The 23,674-nt window shown below is 39.9% G+C and overlaps 1 protein-coding gene across 2 annotated transcripts in view; it reads left to right on the top strand.

Moving 5' to 3' along the window:
• The window catches only part of FARP1 (FERM, ARH/RhoGEF and pleckstrin domain protein 1), a 355,492-nt gene that overhangs the window by 85,488 nt on the left and 246,330 nt on the right, over positions 1-23,674 (top strand). For both annotated transcript variants that reach the window (XM_037800491.1, XM_037800490.1), the window contains one exon: positions 9,535-9,728. In XM_037800491.1, the coding sequence (XP_037656419.1) occupies positions 9,558-9,728 (171 nt within the window). In that variant the 5' untranslated portion in view covers positions 9,535-9,557. The remainder of the gene's footprint in view (positions 1-9,534; positions 9,729-23,674) is intronic.

Genomic DNA, 23,674 nt, shown 5'->3' with positions numbered 1-23,674 from the left:
ACACCGTTTCTTTTTTATTCATTCACTGGTTAATGAACATTTGGATTATTCCCCCTTTTGGCCATTTTTGGCTGTGAATGTCTCATCTGTGTACAGGTCTGGATGTGGACATGTGTTTTCATTTAGATCCCTAGGAGTGGAATTGCCGGGTCACTCGGTGAAGGATTTCCTGGGCTGTGTGCTAAATTTATGTTTAAATTTTTAAAAAACTGCCATACCGTCCTCCAAAGTGACTGTACATATTAACTGTACATCTTTTTATTATCAGTTTTGAAAGATGAGGTAATCAGTTAACTAAAGTGCCTTTCACCACCTCTACTGCTTTCCCTGCAATTTTAAAAGTTACATTATTTCTATGTTGTCAGGGTTTGTAATATTTTTCAGCCATTATAATTACTTTAGGCTTGCTCTTACAGTAGAAATGGATTTAAAGCTTACAGTAATTTTCATTGTTTTGCCACTTACCTCTTGTTTTGCTGAAGTTTATCCTTTATTAATTTCCTCAAAAAAAGCTCAGGGTAACAGTTTTCTGAGTTCTTCCTATTAAAAGTATTTGGCTAGTATATTTGAATGAAAATTTGGCTGAGTTTAAAGTTTTGATTCCAATTTTATTTCTTTGCAGACATTTTTTTCATTCAAGAATTATTGGATGTGGCTATGAACAAGTCTGATATTCTGCCCTGTCATATTTTACTTGAACTTTTTGCCTAGGTTCCCAAATGGTTCTTTCTTAATTTTTTTTTTTTCTCTTTCAAGATGAGTGTTGACATAGAAAATGTCTTGGTGTTGATAGTTTTATTTTAGTTATTCCTGCAATATATGTTCATTTATTCTGGAGAATCGTGGAATTCTGGAATGTTTTCCTGAATATGCCTTTAACTTTTTCCCCTTGGTCCATTATTTAAATTTTATTTTCTTTAGGGATATCGATTGTGGGTATGTTGGACCTCCTCTGTTTGTCTTCTGTAGTTATTATTCTTTTCTCTCTTAACTCTTCTGCTTGCTTTTTCTCAGTCCTTCCCCTCAAGACCCTCATGGTTTCATCAATAAGTATTTTCTTTTCCCTGCTTACCAAATTGGTCTGCATTTTGGTGGTGATGATATTCAGTGTTTCTATTTGCCCCCGAAGTCTGCCCTAATGCTTTATTTCCTTCTGATGTTTTTCCATAGCTTCCCTGAACACTTGTAAATCATCTTGTGTTTTTGTTTATAGAATCAATCATTTCATTACATTGTGTTAATTTATGACAATATGTTTGGGCCAAATTTTAATCTGTTGCAAGTAACATTTCTTTGGTGGGTGTTCTTCATCTGTCATTTATTTTCTTTATTTCTCCCTCCTTCTTCTTGTAGCATCTTTGTAAAGGTTCTTTTTTGTGTTATTAGACAATTTCTTCATGAGCTAGTTATTTGCAGGAGGCTAGTAGGGGTCAGGGGATGGGGTCATCCCCAGGCTTTCTGGAATTTTTATAACCTGACGTTATGTTCATATGGGCTTCTTTTAACCTTTGCTTTTACCTCGCCTGCTGAGGATGGTAGGGCTCTGGTGTGTCTTCTCACCTTGCCTCAGCCTGAGATGCTTCCTAAAATGTGGCTTGACTCTGTGTTTCCTCATTCAACACCACCTTTTATGCTTCTTGGGATTTCATGTCACTGTGTCCAGAGGAGCTCTTTCTGCAAACCTGCACATATGTTCCTATTGTTTCAAGAATACTATTGCTGGTTTTGTTGTTAAAGATGTTCTACTTTTTGGAAAATGTGGCTCTGCTAGTTTTATCTGAGATCTGCAGCCATGGGGCGACTTTGTGGAGCATTTCATTTTCTTCTTTTTGACATTTACGGCAATTTGGCAACTTCCTCATGTTTGTGATTTGGGTATGGATGTCTGTTAGTTTCCTCAAGGATGGAGTTTGAATATATTTTTTGATGTGCTCCTTAATTACTTTTGGATGATTTCCGAGAGGAAATCTTTAAGCCCGGATATTATGACATGACACCTCTGGTTTTCTGTCTTTTCTCTGCTGGGTAGAAATCTCTTTCCTTTTTTTTGTTGCTGTTAGTTCTTTGAAGTAACTCTTCAGATAGATATGAGAAATAAAGTAGTTTTATAAACAGTTTCTCACTTTCAGACAGAAGTGATTGCATTAATAATAATGAACCACAAAGAAAGAATATTAATTTCCTTTATTTTGACTTTCCTTAAGAAATTCAGAGGGCAGAGGAAGTTACTGAGGTAAAGTCAGAGTAAAGCGTGGATTAATTTTTATGCAATTTTATTGAGATGCATTCACATACCATACAATCATCCAAAGTGTACAGTTGTTCACAGAATCATCATATAGTTGTGCATTCATTACCACAATCAGTTTTTGAACATTTTCATTACTCGTGGATTAGTTTTTATAAACACTCAGCTTTTAGGTTTATTTACCTAGAGGACTGCATTCTGTTAGTGGGCTTACCATTTTTGATAGCAAGCATCAATTATGGTTACCCATTTATGACTTGCCAGTTTCCTGAGATAACCCCTTGGCATTCTTAGGTTGCCCAACTCAACACTCTTGGTTGGATTTATGTTTGAATTAAACAATACTTTCTAAGTGCAGCAACAGTCTGCATGCAAGTATGATAACAAAAAGAAAGTGTGACACACTTTGTTAAAACATCAATATCCAGAAGTAGAAATACTATAGGCGTGTGGTCATTCAAGGACTAAAGAAAAGGAAATTTAAGATACCAAGTGACTATTAATCACTAACTCAATTTGATGTTAAATGCCAAGTTACTAAATGCTATGGTGTATATTCATCTGAAGATCTTGGACAAGAAGCAGAGAAAGGGTTTGATTTAGGGGATGAAGGGCCTTGCTCTTGACTTAGGTAAGACAAGGAGGAAATGCATTTCTAGGGAGTTAGCCCGTTTGATGTAAGGTGACTGAGGAGAAGAGGCCACTGCCTCTCTATTTTCAGCTCCCTGGATGGGTGTTTAGAGCCACAAAAGACCCATGCCTCATTGTCTCTTCTCAGAGTGGTAGGAGCAAGAAATGGGAAAGCCAAGCCTACATGATTAAGGGCAGGGCCTGTCTGTCGGTTCGGATGGAGTGCAAGGAAGAGAAGGCAGGGCTGGGAAGTGGGCAGCAGTGGATGCTTTGAGAGGCAGGGAGGAATCAACTCCAAAGTAGGAAAAAGTGCAAAGAGGAGGTTGGGAGTGAGGAAGGCACATTTGACTGATGTCATGGTTTTCTCTCAAGGTTGCATTTATTATTTATTTTTCAACTTAAAAAAAAGTTCAAACTTACAGGACAGTTGCAAAAATAGTACAAACCCCACGCAGAGGACTTCAGCATGCACCCATGACTCCAGACACCCATTTAATATTTCCCCATATTTGCCATTTCTTTTATTTCTTCCTTTCCTTCTTCATTCCCTCCCTCCCTCCTTCCTGAACATTTGAGAGCAGGTTGCACACATTATACTCCTTGAACACATAACACATCCGTGTACATTTCCTGCCAACAAGGATATTCACTCAAGTAAATCACTTTAAGAGCAGTTACCAAGTTCAAGAATTTATCATTGATAAAAAGCTTATATTCTATATTGTAATTTTTCTTATGTCCCAGTAATGTGCTCTTTAGCCTTTTCTCCTCCATTCTTAGATCCCCTTCAGTATCATGTCATTATCTCTTTAGTTTCTCTTTCTTTTTTTTTATTTATGAAAACATATAACACAACATAAATCTTCCCATCCCAACCCTCCCAAACATAGCATTCACTGGGATTTATCATAGTCACAGTGTTGCAGTCCCCTCACCACCATGCATTCCCTTCATCCCAAACAGAAACCCTACACTCATTTTGTGTTAACTCTCCATTGACTCTGTCCCTCACTCCTAGTAAATGTTTTGTCTCTATGTATTTGCATATTCTTTCATAATTTTTTTGTGATTACCATAGGGCTTTAATTTAACATCCTAAATCTATAACGGTCTTGTTTGCTTTGATACTAACTTAACTTCAACGATATACACACACTATGTTTCTATACCCCTCTGTACCCCCACCTTTATGTGGTTCTTGCCACAAATTAAATGTTTATACGTTATGAGTCTAAAACCACTGCTTTATCATTGCATTTGTGCATTTGCCTCTTAGATCCTGAAGGAGGTGAAAAGCAGAGTAACAAACCAAAAATACTTTAGTACTGGCATTTATGTTTACCCATGTCGTTATCTTTACCAGAGATCTTTATTTCTTCATGTGGCTTCAGTCTACTGTCTAGTGTCCTTTCCTTTCAACCTGCAGAACTCTCTTTAGCATCTCTTGTAGAGCCAGACTAGTGGTGGTGAGGTCCCTCAGCTTTTGTATATCTGGAAATGTCTTAATCCTTACCTCATTTTGAAAAATACATTTTTATTGTAATATTCATAACAATGATAATTTTCAAAGTAGTTTTTTACATGTAGTTAGAATATTTCAAATTTCAAAGAATGTTATGGGTTACAGTTCCACCATTTCAGTTATTTCCTTCTAACTATTCTGATACCCTGGCATCTAAAAAAAATTCATATAAAGATTCAGTATTCATAGTCCTCTGTTAAATCCTCTCTTGTCTGTTGCTACCCCTTCCTCTTGTTTAATCTCTTCCTCGATCTTCAGGGGTGTCTTGGCAGTGACCCCCCCCCAGCTTGTTCATATTGAAAAGGGGTGTTGACATTATCCTCCCTCATTTTTGAAAGACAGTTTTGCTGGATGGAAATGTTTGGTTGACAATTTTTTACTTTCAACACTTTAAATATGCCATCCCACTGCCTTCTTGCCTCCATGGATTCTGATGAGAAATTGGCACTTAGTCTTATTGAGACTCCCTTGTATGTGACACGTTACTTCTCTCTTGCAGTTTTCAGAATTCTCTCTTTATCTTTGCCATTTGGCAGTTTGATTATAACATAGCAAGGTGTGGATCTGTTTGGGTTTATCCTGTTTGGAGTTTGCTGAGCATCTTGAATGTATATATTCGTGTCTATCATTAAATTTGGGGAATTGTCAGCCATTATTTTTGAATATTCTCTCTGCTCCTTTCTCTTTCTTCTCCTTCTGGGATTCCCACAATGCGTATAATTGATATTACTGATGGTGTCCCACAGGTTCTTCCGGCTTTGTTCATTTTTATTCATTCTCTCCTATTTCTCCTCCTCAGATTGATGATTTCAGTTGCCTTATCTTCAAGTTCACTGATTCTTTCTTCTGCCAGCTCCAATCTTCTGTTGAACCCTTCTAGAGAATTTTTAATTTCTGTTAGTGTGGTCTTCAGCTCTGTTTGATTCCTTTTCATAATTTCCATCTCTGTGTTGTTATTCTTTTTGTGTTCATCTATTGTTTTCCTGATTTCCTTTAGTTCTCTGTCCATGTTTTTCCTTTAGCTTTTCAAGCATGTTTGAGACCATTTATTAAAAAGTCTTTGTATGGAATGTTCCAGGTCTGGTCCTCCTTATTGATGGGTTCTAATGCTGTAAGCTTCTCCATTACCTGGGCCATTGCTTCCTATTTCTTTTTTGTTTTGTAATGTTTTGTTGCAACCTTGACATTTTGATGTTTTACAGTTTTATCTCTGAGATTTGGACTCCAAGCATCTGTTCTTAAGTTTGTATCCAGCTAATGTTTTGACACAGCTTTCCTTGAATTCTAGGTACTAACAAAAAAAAAGAGGGGTGGGGGAGGAAACATCTTTTCCAGTCTTTGCAAATTGATTGTGGGAGTGCTCTCCTTCAGAGCTTATTCATACAAAGAGTTTAGAGAATAGCTGTAGGCCAATCTCTGATCCTTTCTGTGGATGTTGCCCTGGTAATTCCCCCCTTGTGCAGCTAGTAATGACCCCTCTTCCCTAGGAATTGTTTTCCTCTCGATTCTAAGCATTCACTGTATGTCCGAGATCCAGCAGTCCCCTTCCCCAGGCAACCACCTGACTGTCCTCGTATGGTGTTCTGTAGGAGAGCTCTGTGAGCCTCCTTCTACATGCAGGACAATTTCTGGGATGGTGAATCCCTCAGTACCCCCACAAGACAGACAGGTTAGACTTAGATTCTTCTGGTTTGTGTATGAGTGTTACTCATCTTCCTCCAGAACTGGGACCAGGGAGCCGCACTGGGAGTGCAAGCCTGCTCCATGCCAAGCAGGTGAGGCGGGGAGGGGCCAGCCAGGGTGCCCTGAGATCCTACTGCTTTTACGTAGCCTTTTTCTTGATTCAGCACTTGCCCGGGTACTGCAGTCCTGTAACTGTTTTCTGGGGCTTTGAGAAAGATGTTTCTTCCAGCCGTTACTGGTGGGTCAAAGCTTCTGTGGGGGGAATGGATCCCTGAAGCTTCTTGACTCCACTATATTGACCTTTTCATTTATCTTTAACTGTGAGATGATAAACAGAAACTATGTAGGGAATTCATTGTTCTTGGTTTATGAAGATTATTTTGAACACAATTGATTTCATAATTAATATGTTGCCACCAGTATTTGAGTCATTGGACAAATATTGATCTATTTTCTACTTTGGTATAAAACACAGTGCTGGGCTTTGGAGATTAGCAAGACCTACTTGGGTATCTCAAAAGACTAATAGGTGAATTAATTGGCTGATAGGTCACAGAGCCACATCGATTTGAATTGGGGTCTTAGAAAAAGCTTATTTGGGTTAGAAATTAGGAAGATACTTAACAGGCCTGCAAAATCATAGACAGGCACTCACAAAAGAAGGAGCAGTTCTCAAAAGGGCTGATCCTTAACTAGCATTGACTTGTGGTAGACTCTTAATCTTAAAGGACTCCATAAGGAATGAATAAATATCTTTAACAGGATTTGGTAGAAAATGGATGGAGAAAGTCAATGAGGGAGAATTAAGTAGTAAATGATTTCCTTTAGTTCTCTGTCCATGTTTTTCCTTTAGCTCTTCAAGCATGTTTAAGACCATTTATTAAAAAGTCTCTGTCTGGAATGTCCCAGGTCTTTTCCTCTGTACTGATGGGTTCTAATGCTGTAAGTGCTCCATTACCTGGGCCATTGCTTCCTATTTCTTTTTTGTTATCTTATGTTGCAACCTCAACATTTTTATGTTTTACCGTTTTGAGATGGTGAATCTCCCCTCTCTCCTTCCCTGACTGATCAAAGGATACATCCTTTTATGCCACGATGATTTTGTCAGTGACTTAGGTTGATATGACCGCACTGTTCCAGATCTCTTGATCTCAGGGCCAGCCCTCCACGTCTGCAGGGCAAACTTTAGAGGTTTCACTGAGAGGAAGGTAGGTGTTTCCATATGGAATTAATTGGGAAACTTTTGGGAATCTGACTCTTCAGAAGGAAGAGAGAACAAGCTGAACAATAAAACCTGCAAAATAAGATTTATAAATTTGATGGTTTTTGCTGAAGAGCTGAAGGGAGATTTGTTTTCGAATGCATAAGATAATGCACCTGCTCACTCCAGGTGGCCCCTCGGGAGCCTCTTCCTTGGCTTTCCTTATCAGTAAATGACTCATAAGTTGGTATTACCATCTCTTTCCCATCTTCTCTTTCTCTATTGTCTCTTATGAGTAGACATTCTTGCTTTTTTTGTTCCTGTTTCCCCCCTCATTCCCTCTCGCAGCTTTTACTTGTACAGTGAGATGGACTTGGAACCCACACCCCAATTCCATCCCCGTCTCTAACAGCTGACTGGATGTCCTTTTGTAACCTTAAACGTCCCACACCAGACTCTTGCCTCTTCCTCCCACTTCCTCTCTCCTGTTCTGATTTAAAGCTTCCTGGTCATGTTATACATTTATCTCCTTCTCTCAACAGCTAGCCATTTACAACATTGGTTAATTTTTTTTCCATAAAAGTAGGTTATTATAGCATCACCTTTTAATTTCCATTGCCACTATCCATGTTATCTCCCCGAACAAACTGTTGATATAATTTTTTAACTGGAGGCCCCCAGCCCCTGCTGGCCCATCTCCTTTATTCTAGTCTATATAAATGATCCTGAGATTCTCTTTTCTAAAATTCTGCTTTTATTGAAAATGCCATTATTCTTACCCCAGTGGCTCCCTACCACCTACAGAGTCAAGACCATGTCTCTCAGCTGGGCATTTGAGGCCCTGACTCCAGACTGTTTTTAAAAATGCATCTTTAACTCTTCAGCTGTGATTCTCACTTTTCTTCCCATATACACTCTTCTTTCTGTCCCATGTCTTTGCTTATACTGTTCACTTTCCCTGTAATCCTCTTCCATTTTGTGTTTCCTGTCCCCTTCAGTTCTGAAGTTTTCCATGATGGGTGTCTCTTCCCCCTCCCGTTTCTCTTCTAACCACTTTCCACATTGAGTGCTTGTTCCTCTGTGCTTTTATGATGCTGAATATACTATACCATCATGGTATAAATTTACTTGTCGACTCGTTGGGTCATTAAGCAACCATTATTGAACCCCACTCTGTTCCAGGCATTGCGCCTGGGTGGGTGCTGACACAAGGAGGATCTGAGATTAGGTTCCTGCCTTAGACTGGTCAGAGTGTCCTGGGGGAAGGAAACACGCAAGCACACGTGGACTCGGGCATCCCGATGAGGCTTTAACAGCCATGAGAAAGAGGGGCAGCAGCGAATGAGCTCTGCCCAGGGTGTCAGGATGCGATGCTTGAACTTGAGTTTTAAAGCAAGAATAGCTGTTTCCAGGTGGAGAAGGAGGGAAGGCATTCGGCCGGAGAGAGCTACACGTGTGAAGACTCGGACAAGACAGAGGCAGCACCTTGAGGTCAGAGGAGAGGAGGAAGTGCAGTGTGCCGTGGGAGAGGACGGTGGAGATGAAAGAGGATTATGTTTTGTGTTTAGGAAAGTAACTTGGTCAATACTGTATTATGAAGAATGGCTTCTTGGGATGGGGGGGCAGTTGAAAAAGGGAGGGCAGGAAGGAAATGAATTAGGAGGTCATTGTAGTAGAAACAAACACTAGAAATGGAGAAAGAGGATTCTCTCCTTTCGGCTGTGTTTGTGTGAGTGTATGTTTAGTTGCTTCAAATAGATTATACACTTGAGAGCCACATGTGTGTTTTACATATCTATCTTCATAATACCCATAATACTTGGTATGTTGCTCTGTCCATAAAAGATAATTAATGGATAAGTCAATGATATGGCTTATGTACTGTTTATCATCTTCCCTCTAGACTCTCAACTTGTAAAAAGTAGTGCCTTGCTCATCATCAACACTGAATAATATGTTGAACACAGCTGAATCTGTGGTATGAATATTTAAAAACTGTAAAATGAGGAAAAATCAAAATAGGCAATAATATGCAAAAATATGCAAAAGAATAAAATATGCAAAAATATTCACATGTCTTGAGTGCTTAAAGGTGACATTATGTTCCTGAATGAATGGAGCCTCACCATAAGTGATTTTCTGTGAGGGGGATGGAGAGCTTTTTCTTGGTGTGGTTCCGGAAAAAATTACGTCGGAGTTTCGTTGAGTCTCCTCTTCTGATTTAGTTTTCTTTCTCATTGCTCCCTGCAGATACCACATAAGCCTCTTTAATCATGGGAGAAATAGAGCAGAGGCCGACTCCAGGATCACGACTTGGAGCCCCGGAGAATTCGGGGATCAGTACTTTGGAACATGGACAGAAGCTGCCCCCAACACCTTCAGGAAAACTCATGTCCATCAAAATCCAGATGTTGGATGATACCCAGGAGGCATTTGAAGTTCCAGTAAGTTGGGGATGTATCTGAATGCAAGCAGGTGGGGCAGCCTTTGGCATGGGGAGCTTCATCTCATTCCTGTGGTTCAGGAGCAGGGCACGGTCTACATAGACCACTCCTTCCTCCTCACCCCCAACACACTCCTAACCCATCATCCTTCTGATCTGATTCTTAGATGTGTGCATGAATTGCCTATATAGTGATACCAGTGGCCATGTCACTTGAATTTTGCTACAACTGTCCCTACACAAATAATGTACATGCATATGCATATGTATGTATTATATATATATGTATATGGGTGTGTACTTGTGTGTGTGTTTGTGTGTGTTGGAGAGAAGAGTGCCCTTGTGGATTATCACAGGCAATCCCTCTCTCATGTCAGAGTGGGTGGCGGAGAGTGTGCACAGGCCGCTTTTCTAGGTTACGGACAAGAAACATCCTGAGAACAACCATCAAAGAGCTGTATGCATGTTTTAATGTCATGAGAGCAGGAGAGAAGTTGACTGGCTTCAGTGGCTGGGGGATGGGTATGTAGAAAAGCCCAGATCAAAGCCCGCACTGTGGCTTCCCTAAAAATGAAGAGGACTTGCGTTCCAGGGGCCAGGAAAGAAACTCAGAGGTGGCTGGGGGCTGCTGCAGAGCAAAACCTTTAAGCTTTGGCCAGTGTATCTCTAACTCTTTCACAGTCAGAGCCCTTTTCCTTGGCCCTCACCCCCTGTTACCCTCATCTTTCCCCCAACCTCCTCCATAAATGGAACACCTACTGTCGGTTAGGAATCACCACCATTTAAGTGCAGGTGGAGGATTTCTTGTTCCCAAGGCAAGAGTAAGATAGGTGTGTCTGGCTTTCCAGAACCATGAATGTACTTTCCTCAACAATCATTGTCCCTCACCTTGGTTAGGTTCTATAGGACTCTTAGCACACTATGGATTTAGGTTTTTGTGGTCTGTCTTGGGCCCCAAGCACCATTTCTAACATTGTTTGTGTGGGGAAAAAAAATAACCCCTGAATCCCAAACAACCAACTTATAAACAAATTCTGGGAACATAACCCATTTTTAAAATGGAGACTGTCTGTTCCTGTTGGCTGGTGCGGCTGAAATTTAATAATTGGCATTAATATTTGTAACCCATCATTTAATCATTTATGTGATATGATTCGGTAAATTATATTTATTTCAGAGAACATTGTTCAGAGAGTGTGAATTAACATTAAGTATCTCAGGGAAACATAAACCTCAGAATAGCTATGTTTTGAACTGCCAATTTATTGCACATTGCATACAACCTTTGTATCTCCCTGATTTTCTTGTTGTGGAATTCGTATCTTTCAAGGACATGGGAACGTCTTCGCCTTCTGATGAACAAAGCCGTTGCTAATCTGCTGGAGAGGTAAAATACATTGAGGAGAACACCTGCCATCCGGTTATAATTAGGCCTTTGGGAACATGTGCTTCCCCCTCCCCTTCCCCCCCTTTCTCTGAGTTGTCGGACTGGTTTAGTGAGGTATTTAGTTTCAGTATTTCCTGTTGGGTGCTGTTAAGGACTTAAGGACTGTGAGCTGAAGTCTCTAGCAACTCATTCTCCTAAATGGTATTCCCGTATGTGGTTTGGATTGGGGAACCATCAAATGCTTCTGTTGTGTGCATGAACCCCAGGGAGCACTGTACTGTAGTGTATCATTGGTGGGTCGTCGGTTTCCCTAAGCCAAAGAATGTCAAGACTCTTTTCCTAGCTGCTAGTTAGCTAGGAACTGTACAGGAACTCCCTGCCTAAGAAGTAGTAAAAGAGCTGTGTTTTCATCTTTTAAAATTATTTTACTTGATGATTTCTGATGCCTTTTCTCTGCATTTGTAGCTCTTCTGTCTGGAAGGAACCCTTCTCCTTCCCCAGATAAACTTGCAGGCACCCTTTAAGTTTCCCTGGTTGCTGACTCCCTCTGGCAGTGGCGGGGGCTCTATCTCCCTCCTTGCTGAGCTCTTTGTTCATACACCTGTTAGGGTGGAACCAGATGGCCTGAGTTCAAATCCCAGCCTCTCCTACTGACTGACCTTGGAAAGGTTAACCTCTCTGTACCTCAGTTTTCTCATCTGTAAAATGAAGCCAAAAAGAAATCCTGACTCCTACTATTAGGAGAATAAAAAGAGTTGATACAATTGAAGTGTTTGGAACAATTCTTGGCCCACACTAACAGCATAATCCATGCTTATGATTGATAGTATTGATTGTGGTGCATTCCCTATGCACTGCTGGCTTCTTGGGGCTGGAACTTTGCCTTCTATTATCTGTATATCCCCAGCACCTAGCCCAGTGTTTGACACATAGTAGGGGCTCATTAAGTGCTTACTGAGTGTTAGAATACATTTCTCTTTCAAGTATAGACTTAATGTCATTTTTCACATGCCTCATCTATTCTTTCTTTTTTTTGGTCAGAATGTTCCCTCTCAATCAATGGGCAACAGATGTTCCTTAGCTGGCTGTGGAAAGCCAGATGTCAGCATTTTTACTGATGGAGCGGATTCAAAATTGCTACCTTGTGCTCTTTAAGAACAGAAATGGCCAGGCCGTCACACAGCTGGAAGGCATCAGGGCTGCCCAGGGTGACTCAGTCAGCTCTCAAGGGATGGGAGAAGAGTGACTGCAGTTTTGCAAGAGCCCCGGCTCTTCGTAACAGCTTTAAAATCTTGGTCCAGAACTTTCTGCTGTTAATCCATCAAGGCCAAGTGTCTAACGTTGGCAGTGTCCCCCTCGCCCACGCACACCCCCGCCTTTGGTTGGACACCATCCGTGAATGAACTCTTGTTGCTTACTCGTATTTGCCACGCAGATGAGCGGGGCCGGCGGCCAGCAGTCCCTGCAGTTTTCCTTTGGGAGCATTCTCCTGTGAGCTGTGTCTTGTCGTTGGGGATTGGGTTTCCTGGATCTTTCTTATTGTTTTTGTTTTTGAGTATGGACGCAGGCAAACTAGTCATTTTAAGTCACATTCTCTGAACACTTCTTGGCACAAATAAGGAAACCATACTCTTTGTGGTTGTCTCTCATCCTTGTTTATATTATAGTCTTTTTTTTTTTTTTAAGAATTTAACCTTTCAAAATGCCTTGGCGCAGTGAGTGCCACAGTATTTTCCATTCTGTAACTAGTGCCACAACCACCTTCGCCATTGACTTGTCCCATAAACTTGGACAAAGCTCTTTAGGCTTTTCCTCTGCAGAGTGGAAAGTTCAAAAGCATTATTGATAGTAAATTCTTTTACAATATTTTATCATCTTTATGGGGGAAATTCTGTGTAATAAGCCTCGCCCTGTGGTTTGCAATGTTCTCTTCAAACCGGAGATGAGAAAATGCAGTGACTCCTGAGGAGCTGAAAGAGTTAATGACATGTCCCCTCCAGCCAGGGCCTGGACAGGGAGGTCCCTGAGAAGGTTTTCTGTGTTCCCTCCACAGACCCTGCTGGTAAACACACACGGTTTCTACTGACGTTCATAGGATGAAGCAGATGGTTTTTCTCCGAGTGTTTATTCAGTGTATGTATTTCCATTAGCAGTGCCACTGTAGGAAGAGCCGAGAACAGCAGAGGAAATAAAATGTAGCCTTATTTTGCGTATCTTGAGCAGCAGGTAAAAGCACTTTGGGAAGATGTTCTCAGGTTAGAAGAAAACACCTGGTCTCTGTTGCAGTTAGCAGGAGAGGCCTATTGCAGGCAGAGGGGCGACAACAGAGCCCCAGAAGCCCTCCCTGCAGCAAAGGCACAGAGTTGGCTGTGGCAGGCAGGAAGAATGTGACATCAGTGACAGTTGTCCCCAGAAATCTCATCATAATTTCCTTGTCTTGACATCCTGTCATTGCTTTCCAATTGCCCAAGGATCAAGTAGGGATTTCTTAGGGCTGGCTGGGGGAAAGCACTGAGCGTTCTTGAGGATCTACTGTATCCTGCTAAGGTGCTTGAGCAACTCCCATAGTTAATCTTTACCACAGTCCTCAGTATTTTATCTTCTCTATAACATCTCATGCCAGAAAATTCTCTATTTGTTTACATACTTCTTTGTAGCCATCTGCAGATAGAATGTGAACTCAGTGAGGGCAAGGCCTCGTGTTCTTTTTTATCATCATATTCCAGCACCTGGAAGGGTGCCCCATGTCCAGCAGATACTCCAGACGGGTGACTGGCGGATGACCCACATGTTAGGCCATTTAACTCCAACACGAGCTATGAAATGCAGTTGTCCTCTTGGTACAAATGAGGGAATCCACCGCAAGAGCTTGGAGGTCACTTCCCCACATTTGCACATGTTTAAGGTGGGGTTGGGATTGGAACCTGGCATGCCTGATCCCTAAACTTCTCCACCTTCCCCTGCCCTGAGCTGCCTCCCCTTATAAGTTTTGTGGACTTTCACAGTCTTGCACCATTGGATCTTTTCAAACTTCCCTTCTCCTGCTCCCAAACAGAAGGTCCCTATTTTAGCTTGCTGTCCTGAACACTGCTCACATTACCTCTGGGCTGTTCTTGTTCCTTTCCTGTTTCTAAACATTGCCCCCTACCCCCCCCCCCCACCCTCCTCACTCTACTCCCCGCTGCCCCACCGAGTCCTCTCTGATTTATCAAAATCCAGCTTTCAGGACAGGCTCAATTCCACTCTCCCAGGGTGCTGCTACTGGAGGTGGTCTTTCTGCTGTAGCTCACAGCACTTATCTGTACCCCTAATTAGACTTTTAACCATGGTTTCTAATCTTGCTTCTCTCACTGATTAGTTCCTTCACATCACTGAGATTCAGTTTTTTTAATTGCAAAATGAGGTGTTTGACCCAGATGACATTAAAGGCTTTTTATCCCCCTCTTTCCATTTTGGAAGTTGGAACCCTGTGTCACCATCCTTGTTGATGAATTGTTTCAAGTTTCATGACTGTGTTTGCTAAATCCCCACACATGGTAAACTTTTTGAAGCCAGGGATTTTAAATCTTGAAAAAAACACCAGCACCAACATAAAAGCTCCCGAAACCTGATCAGACATAGTAGTTACTACCTAGTATGTGCTAAAGAACAGTATGCGGTGAGGGTGTAATAAGTAAGCTATGAATTATGCATGCTGTGCTACTCACAGGGCATCAAAAATGCAATGATTTAATTTGTGTGTGTGTATGGGGGGGTCACTTGCATAAATCTTACTGGGTTAAATAGGGCTAAAACTACATGCCACTTGAAAATGGATGAAAGCAGACTGAAAGAAATCAAATATTTTCTAGATGGCACATCATGAGTAGAAAATAGGTATTTTGAAAACAGAAGGACATCTGAAAATTTTTTTTTTAAAAAATGATTGTTTTGCCTGTCATAATAAAAGACATCATGTAAGTTTTTCAGGGGCAGAGTCCAAGTAGGGGTGGGGGAAGGAATTGCTAGTGTTGTCTCTAAGACTGAATTAGGAGTCCAATGCAGCCAGCCCTTAAATGATTAAACATTAATTTTATTTTATTACCCTTTTAAATGAAACAGTCATTTAATTTCTTTAATTATCCCTGAAACCTGGGCTCAACATCAGTTGAGGACTTGTTCTTCCAGATGCCCTGTGTTTCAGTGAAAGGTCTTAAATTGTTGCAGCATTTTAAAGTTGTCTTTATGAAGCTTGATTTCAGAAAAAGGGAAGGAGCCAAAGTTTGTCCTTTTAAAAAAAGCTCTGTATTTACATTTTGTGGACTTCAGATATGTGATAGGAAAAGCTGTGGCCGATGGCTTCAAACTGGGCTTGTGCTCACTCATCTAAACTGTCTTTATAAAAGCACATTTGCCTTCTCTCTCTTTCACACTTACTTATTTTAAATGAATTTTGTTTCCCCTTATTATTTCTATTTCAACCATTTTATTGAATGTGCCCTCTTTGGTAAGCTGCTGAAATCTTTCTTTTTTCTTTTCCCCGTAAGAGATGGCCTACACATTTAAATAAAGGACTTAGGGGAGAATATATTTAATATATCTTCCTTTCTGACAAGCCCTCTGCTTGTGACTCCCCTGGAATTAGCAGTGTCTGGCAGTGGGGTGGTTCCCTCAGGTTGCTTTGATTATAGTGATGATAGAAGGAAACTATGAATTCCAGGGCTACTTGATTCTCTTCCTTTTCATGAAATGCCTGGCACATAGGAGGTGGTGGAGGAGGACAAACCTAAATAAAACTTAATTGGCCATTTAAAACCAGAAGGAGAGAGAGGCATGTGTGCCTGGGGCCCACTTAGCTGCCTCAGCAGCAGCTGCAGTTTGAACCAGAATGAGCGGAGGAAATTTCACATGTTCACTCAGCTTTTTAAAAATAAGTCAACTTTGCTTTCTCCTTATCAGTGTTGCTCTTGGCTCCTTTATTAACAAAGTTTCTGAAATGTCCACTTTGCTTCGTGTAGTCATTTTTGTGTTTTATTTAACTTGAATGATAAATTGGACTGTCTCGGTTTGGCTTTGGGAGGTTAGATCTAAGGATTATTTTAATACATTAAAATAAATATATTTGAAATATTTTTGGTAAGTACTGTTAACCTTTCTTTGTAGTCCCTTAGAAACAAAGAATAGAACTAAAATTTTGTCCCAAAATATTTGCATGTGCCTCTTTCAACTTTAGTTTAGAAGCTTGTGATCAAAGTCAAGTTCTTTGAAATGATTGCAGTGATTCTTTAACAGCTGTTTGCTATTTTCTCCCTGAAAAAATGAGTTACTCAGTAGAACCTAAGAAATAAAAAGAATAAGCTGTAATCGAGACTGTCCTTATCTGACATTAAAACGAGTGAATTCTGAAAAAAATGTAGGAAGTTTGAGAAGCTGCTTTTTTTTCCCTTTCAACTGGAGATAATAACTTTTCTTTATTAGAAGAAGCAGAGTGGTTAAAGTGGAAAACACAGCTCCCTGAAGCCTGGCTTTATCACTTAGTAGTAGTGTGGCTCTGAGTGAGTCAACAAGCATTCTCAGTCTGAAGCTTCATCTGTAGATATGGAGAACACCTACTCCGTGGGGCTGTGGCAAAGTTAAAATGAAATACCTTCTGTACAAACACCTTGCAGAGTGTGGGGCACATATTAGATTCATATGAAAGTTAGCCTTATTCTTTCATTCTAAGATTTAGTTTCATTATTGTGCTTTAACAGAATTCAAACTCACTTCCATTGTAGAGCTGTTGTGTAGGTCAGATGGAAAAAGAGAAGTGTGGGAAAGCACTTTTAAAATAAAAAGTAGCATGCATGTGTAAGGTAGAATAATCCCCTCTCTCCCCTGGCTTTCTGTGTAGTGTCACATTTAGACTTAGGTTCTCTTTGGATGGTAAATCATTACCTAAAATAGCGATGTGTTCCAGATGGCTTTCTGAGGAGCCATAGGAAGGGAAGTGCCACTTGGGCAATTGCAGTGAAATCTCAATTTCTGACAAGCACATTTACTTCTTCTTCTTGTTTTTTTTTAACGTATCTGTAGCTTCTCTGAGCTTCACTTGGATCAACTTAAAATTGTAGGAAATATTCTGTTCAGCTTAAAAGTTTTACCGTTACTGATTTCTTGGTCTCCTCTGTTTACTTAGGCAGCCCAAAGACTCCACCACTTCCATAGAGCCAGGGTTTTCCCGGGAGAAACGTGCTTCCCCCTAGCACAGACAGAGCGTGGGATTTCAGGGCAGTGGCTAGCTACCCTCCCTCTCCAGAGCAGATCTTCCCAGCGCCAACTCACTGGGTATATTTGAAGGGAACTCTCAGCCAACTAGACCCTCCTGTGTTTGAAGGTAAATATGAGAACCATTTGCAAATACAAATCTGATCAAGTTTTTTATTATCTTCCATTTATGGTTGGCTTATTTGTTGTCTTCCATTACTTTCAACATTTGAGATGGATATGATATAATGATTTTAACTCATAAGAGAGAAATGGAATGATCATTGTAGGATTTTTTTTCTTCTATAGGCAAATAAATGATCATGTAAAAGAACAGTTCTTAAAGTCTTTAATATTTTAATAACTTTGAGCAAGCACCTTATAGGTTTCTGTTTCTTCATTTATAAAATCAAGAAATAGATACCCATGATAGAATCCTGTAGCTCTGATTTTATTTTGTGTGATGTGATCTTGGAAATATGGTATGAATTTAACAGATGTTTACAGGCAGTTTCTTACATGCCAAGCAAGGTGCTTCTGGCAATAAGAAAACAAATAGAAATAACTACCCTTTTAAAAATCCCTTGCTGTGTTGCAGACATTGTGCCAAGTCTATACATTGTCTCATTTATTCTTAGTTAGTGTGTCTAGGAGCCAGGTGTGAATAATCCTGGTTTCAGATGCTGAATTGGAGGCTTAGAAAGGCTACATCACTTGATCTAGGTCACACGGCTGGTAAGAAGGAGCCGGAGTCCCAACCCTGATCTGTCTTACATTTAAGCCTGTGCTCTTACCTACGGTGTTAGATGGTCCTGAGCCAGAAGGAGCTGGTAGGATAATAGAGCGTGGCTGTCCTGCTAGAACCTGTGACGGGTGCCAGTGATGGGTGCTCCTCAGTGGAGAGGATGGATTGAACAGGGACGAGCAGTAGAGGAGGAAAGCCAGTGACCAGAGGCCACAGCAGTGTTGTGTACACACAACGGTGACTGATGAAGACCAAAACCAGAGTGCCGCAGGAGTATCAGGAGGCTGACGTATACAAGGCTGTGGAGGAGGCTGTGGTGGGACTTTGCAGCTGATGAAACACGAGCACCCAGGGAGTGCGAGAACACAGACAATCCTGAGGTTTGTGGGCTCGAGGCCTATCACACAGAAATAGGAAATCAACTGGCACGGGCCTTTTTATGACAGCTGCTCTACTAGAAATAATGTCTTTCTTGTTGTCGACATGAAAGTGGCATTGCTCATGTTGCTAATAAAGATACTGTCTTATTTTTAATCACAAGGAAAAATCTGTGCCTCTGTAAATTAACTTCCAGGATTCATAGTGATTATACAAATTGTATGAACTGGATAAAGGAAGTGACAAATGAAGGTTGATTGCTCGATTTCAATTTTTGTTAGGAAAACTTTATTTACTCTTGTAATTTTGGTTTACTCTTCACCCCAAATGTGTCTGTTCAATTTGCCACACATAGATGAAGACAGAACTGGGAAAGCATTTAAATCCTTCATCTTCAAAGGATTCCATGTAAAAGCATTGAAAAGGAATGGGGGCTATCGCTTTTGATTAGCTCGTCATTTAATTTGGATGTAATGTAATGACATGAATTACAAATCACATTTGCTATTATAATCTTTAAGTGGTCACTTGTCAGTAAGTATTTCTGCCAGCAGTCAGAATTCAAGTGGTCAATTACCTTTGCTCTAGACGTAAGACTGAATAGCTAAACTTTTGAAAACAAGACCAGAGAGCATTTGTTGAATTGTTGGGGTATCACAACAATACTTGGTTCATGGTTAAAGGCATATTTAACACTGTAAGAATGGGGGAAAAAAAACAACCCAAGAACACAAATTTCACTCTAAGCCTCAAGAAGGCTTTCTCTTAACACATACCCTTTATTTTAAAAACGTTTCAGTGTTTGTTCTCAGTGAAAATTTTATAGAAAGATTTCCTCTTTATTTTTAGAAAACAAATACAGTTACAACTTATTCTGTACAGTAGTCTATGTGATATATAATTTGAAGCACTCCTCAGTTTCTGATTCTGAATATGTGTCCTTTAACTAGAAACAGCAGAGAGAAGAAGATACAAATGATATATGTAAATGGTTCTCGCATTTAGGGCACTGGAGATACTTTGATGTGAAAGATGTCCCATAATACATATTTGGTAACATTTTTATGAAAGTCCACTCCCTGAGTTTTATAAGTCCCCCCCCCCCCATGTTTTGTGATATTTTTTTTCAGTGCTAGCATTGAGTTGGTTTTTGAATCATTCTGGTCTGACTCTTCATTTTGTTATTCTCATTACATGATTTGTGGACATGCTTTTATTAAATTTGTAGACGATTTTATTAATAGAATCCAAATGAAGAAAAAAAAGATAGGTTTATGTAGACCTTACAGCATATCTTGAATATTCGAGTTAAAATAAAACTTAAATATTAGCTAGCCATCTTAACATCCCTTTGCCTGATCTAATTGTTTTGTAAGTACCAAGATGGCATTTTTTATTAGAGTTGTTAAATGGTATGTTTGGCTTCGTAATACACTGCTGGCAATTACTCTTTTCCTTATGTTAATTCGGTTTCAGTGTGTTTAACAGCTCATTGCATCCAGGTAGATTTTACGGTCATGATCGTAGCTCCTCGTTGTCGACCACATGATTGAACTGCCTGGGTTAGCACCAGCACACTGATTAGAGTACCGGTGATTTAAGAGGCTCTTACCCCATTATTCATATCTAAAGAGGAGAATATTAATTCCAACCAAACTATTAGCATTTGCTAACTGTGAACTTCTGGAACCCCTAATGGAAAAGATAGTTTTTCTTTTTTCCCGTCTCTGTGTTGGAATTTTTCTGTTAGTCTTCTCTGCTGCCTTGCTTCTCTTTGGAAGCTCCTGGAAGGTGCATGGCCATCTTAGAAAATAAAGTTCGAATTTTCTTCATAATCCGTTTTCAGCAGAAACCGAGACACTACCAGAAGCCCTTTGGCATTCTGCCATCTTGGGCCCATTTACAGAGAGATTTTACATAGGTAAGAGTAGAATGGCTTAGCTTCCAAACTTAATTTTTGCCCCTCTGTCTGGCTACCTGATCATGGGGCCAGGGGGTGTTGGTTTTGTTTTTGGTTATTATTTGGTGGTATATAAGGTACTAGACAGAAACAAGTTTTTCTTTTTTTAATCTCTATCCAGAACCCATGTGAACCCTCAGGGCAGTAAATCATGTTTGTAAGTCCCTGTTGGCAACATGTGCTGTGGAATCGAGTTGTATAGTCCATTTTCCTGAGCTATTCTGTCACTTAATGACTTAATTTGACATTGGTTGAAATATAGTGTCTTCCATTGTTTCGTTTCTTTATATAACATCATTGAAAAATGGTTGGGCCATTCGATTGTCAGTCTTCTGCTCTGGCTCCATTGGAGGCACAAGGTAGAATGGACCTTTTTCCCAGTAAGTGGAGGAGACCTCTATCACCCAGAACTCTCTTCAATCACGTGACTGAAGTTAGATCTAAGGTGTGGACAGATATATGGACAGATAGATTAGATGAGGGATCTTGGCTGAATCAATCAAGTGTAGAAGTGGGTTGGTTTTGAGGCATTTTTCCTCTACCAACACCTCTCCCCCAGCATTTTTCACTAATCAGTGATGGGAAAGTGCTAGCTAGGAGGTCATTGTGTAGTCCCATCCCCCCCACCCCCCAGCATCCTGTTGCATTTCTACCATCATTCAGTCTTGTTCTGGCAGATACGAATTTTCCCAGGGTTTTCAAAGTCTTCACAGAGCTATACCAAGGAGAAATATGATTTGAAATTAGTTAACGTAGCCACAGCTGATTTCAACTGTTGAGAAAAAGAGTCTAGGTCGTCATTTCCTTCATTTCCTAGATCTCCAGTTGAACCCTGACAACACCTTAGGCTCTTTGTTAGATGTTGGGGAAAACAGATTCAAGCTGGGGTAAAGAGACAAGGATGAGGGAAAGAATTCATTCAATAAAATAAACTAAAATACTAGGTCATAAGGATTGTGACCCTAGTTCTATCTATAGATGAAGATGCTTTGAAAACAGCAAAGATAAAATTTAAGTTTCACTAGTATTCGTTTGGCTTTTATCTCCTGTTGTATGTTGTTTGTTATCATTTTCTGGATCTTGCCTCCCAGAGAAATGTTAAATTCCTTTAAGGCTAGAACTAGCTTCTTTGTGACCTCTGCAGATGCTAAGTGTGTTTTCTGCACAGACCAGGAGTGAGTAGTTAATAGGCCTTTTTTATTCATTGATCTACTTCCAGGATATTCAGCAAGTCATTTAATTTTAAGGGTCCCTTCACCTCCAGTTGCATTATTTGCTGAGTTTTAGGTTATCTTATGATTGAAAACATTTTGCAAAGACACAATTTCAAAATGTTTTTGAAATTATTAAAGGTGTTATGCGGTTTTTTATTTTCTGGCAATTTCCAGGTCAGTTGACCTATTGAATAAAATTTGTGAAAAGAAACAGTCTTTTAATATTTGCATCAGACTTATTTTTGAGTAAGCAAGTCAAGTGGGATCTCCCTACTGCACTTGGTATGCAGATCCTGCTATTAAATATAGTTTTTGAGTGATGTATGATATTCTAAGCAAAGAGCTGCCAAGACATACCATTTGTACATTGCTCTAATTAATTTTCTGCAAGTAATAAATTTTCTGTTCTATACCCTTCTGCCCACATTTTACCCTTCTTTACAAAGATTCATTTGACAGTGCAGATGAAACAAATACGTATACTACTGTGTTGTAGCATTTGGAAACCTGCAGCCAAGTTTTTCTTGTGAGAAATTTAAAATTTGTGTTCCAAAAGTGTAGCATTTGGATAAATTTACACATTATGGAATCCTTTCTATTTATATTTTATTCACAACATGAGCTCTCTGAATGACATTGTAAAATATTAACTGTAGTGACAGGACATGTAGTATCATGTAGAAAAGCGTGTATCAGGGTCACAGCACAGTGTATGCTACAGAGCAGAAGGGAAATTTCTGCAGTCTGTTACAGGCTAGGGAGCTGAAAGAAAATAAAAGGTAAATTCAATATGTAATTTTAATATATGAGTGTTTTAAGAAGTATTTGGAGAGAAAGCATTGTTTACAATCCAAGTTGTGCTTATAATGATCTTTTAGCAGGCAACATGGTGGTTACTGGTCATGTCCAGGAGTTTTAGGGGCATTATTTAGTTCTGAGGCTGTGGAATAAATGAGTCACTGACTATTATCTGCTTTAGAGAACTGGCCATCCCCCTCACCTGCCCCCCCCCCAAAAAAAAGATACAGGTATAATTGAAGAAAAAAATGGCTTTAAGCATAAAAGATTCTGGCACCTTCGAACAGATTATTGGGTTTAATGAGAATCAGAAACACATTTGGTCTTTGAAAGAAATTAGCTCAAAACCTCTTGATTCCTTTAATATTACCCCTAAGGCAATCTGTGTTCATTGCAGAAAATTGGGAAAAAGCATAAAAACTTAAAAAAAAAAAGCCCCCATCATCCAACCAAACAAGATTATTGATATTTTAGGGTATATCCTTGGTTTTTTTCTCTTATGTATTTTCCTGATTCAGAGTCTTGTGGTTGTAAGCAACAGAAAATGATTCTAGCCGATGTAAGCAAAGAGGGGAATTTGTTGGAAGGTTGATGGGCAGCTCACCTTAGTCAAATAGCATGAACTTGCATATTACTGTGCACAAGGCAGCTATCCCAGTTGCCTCTTAAATATTATTTTATGAAATCAGGACGTATTGTACATATTAGGGGTTCCTCATTCTATCTGCCTTGGGAAATAATACTGGTTTTGTTGGATGATGGGAGTCTTGACAAAGAGGAAGAACCCAGGGGCAGAGGAGGCTCACAGACAAATTGCTGCTAGCTTGTCAGCAAGCCCTGTGATTATTAGGACATGGTTTAACAGTTCAGTGTGAAAGGGCCTTTGACAGGCATGGGGAGCACAGATGACTCCCCAATACTGCTTGAGCCAAGCTGATGTTTGGATGGTAGACACAAAACAAATTCTTAAGATATGGGGCCAGCAAAGGATTAAGAGGCAACAGCAGAAAAGGAAAATCCTGGATGAGCTTATTAGCAGTCAAGGAAGGAAATCAGAAGCAGCCAAGCGTTTTACAGGACAACACATAAGTTTCCCCATTTAGATAATGTTTTATACTCTCTCTCTCCCTTAAGATTGCTAAAGGGACTGTAGTATTCTTTTTTTCTTGTAGTGAATAAAATATTCTCTTAAAAATTATTTTTTCATTTAATTTTTTGCTGAACTGATGAATCCTTAGAG

Source organism: Choloepus didactylus, chromosome 12 (genome assembly GCF_015220235.1).
Source record: "Choloepus didactylus isolate mChoDid1 chromosome 12, mChoDid1.pri, whole genome shotgun sequence".
NCBI lineage: Eukaryota > Metazoa > Chordata > Mammalia > Pilosa > Megalonychidae > Choloepus > Choloepus didactylus.
The sequence above is the reverse complement of the archived record's forward strand: the minus strand, read 5'-3'. Positions and strand labels throughout refer to the sequence as shown.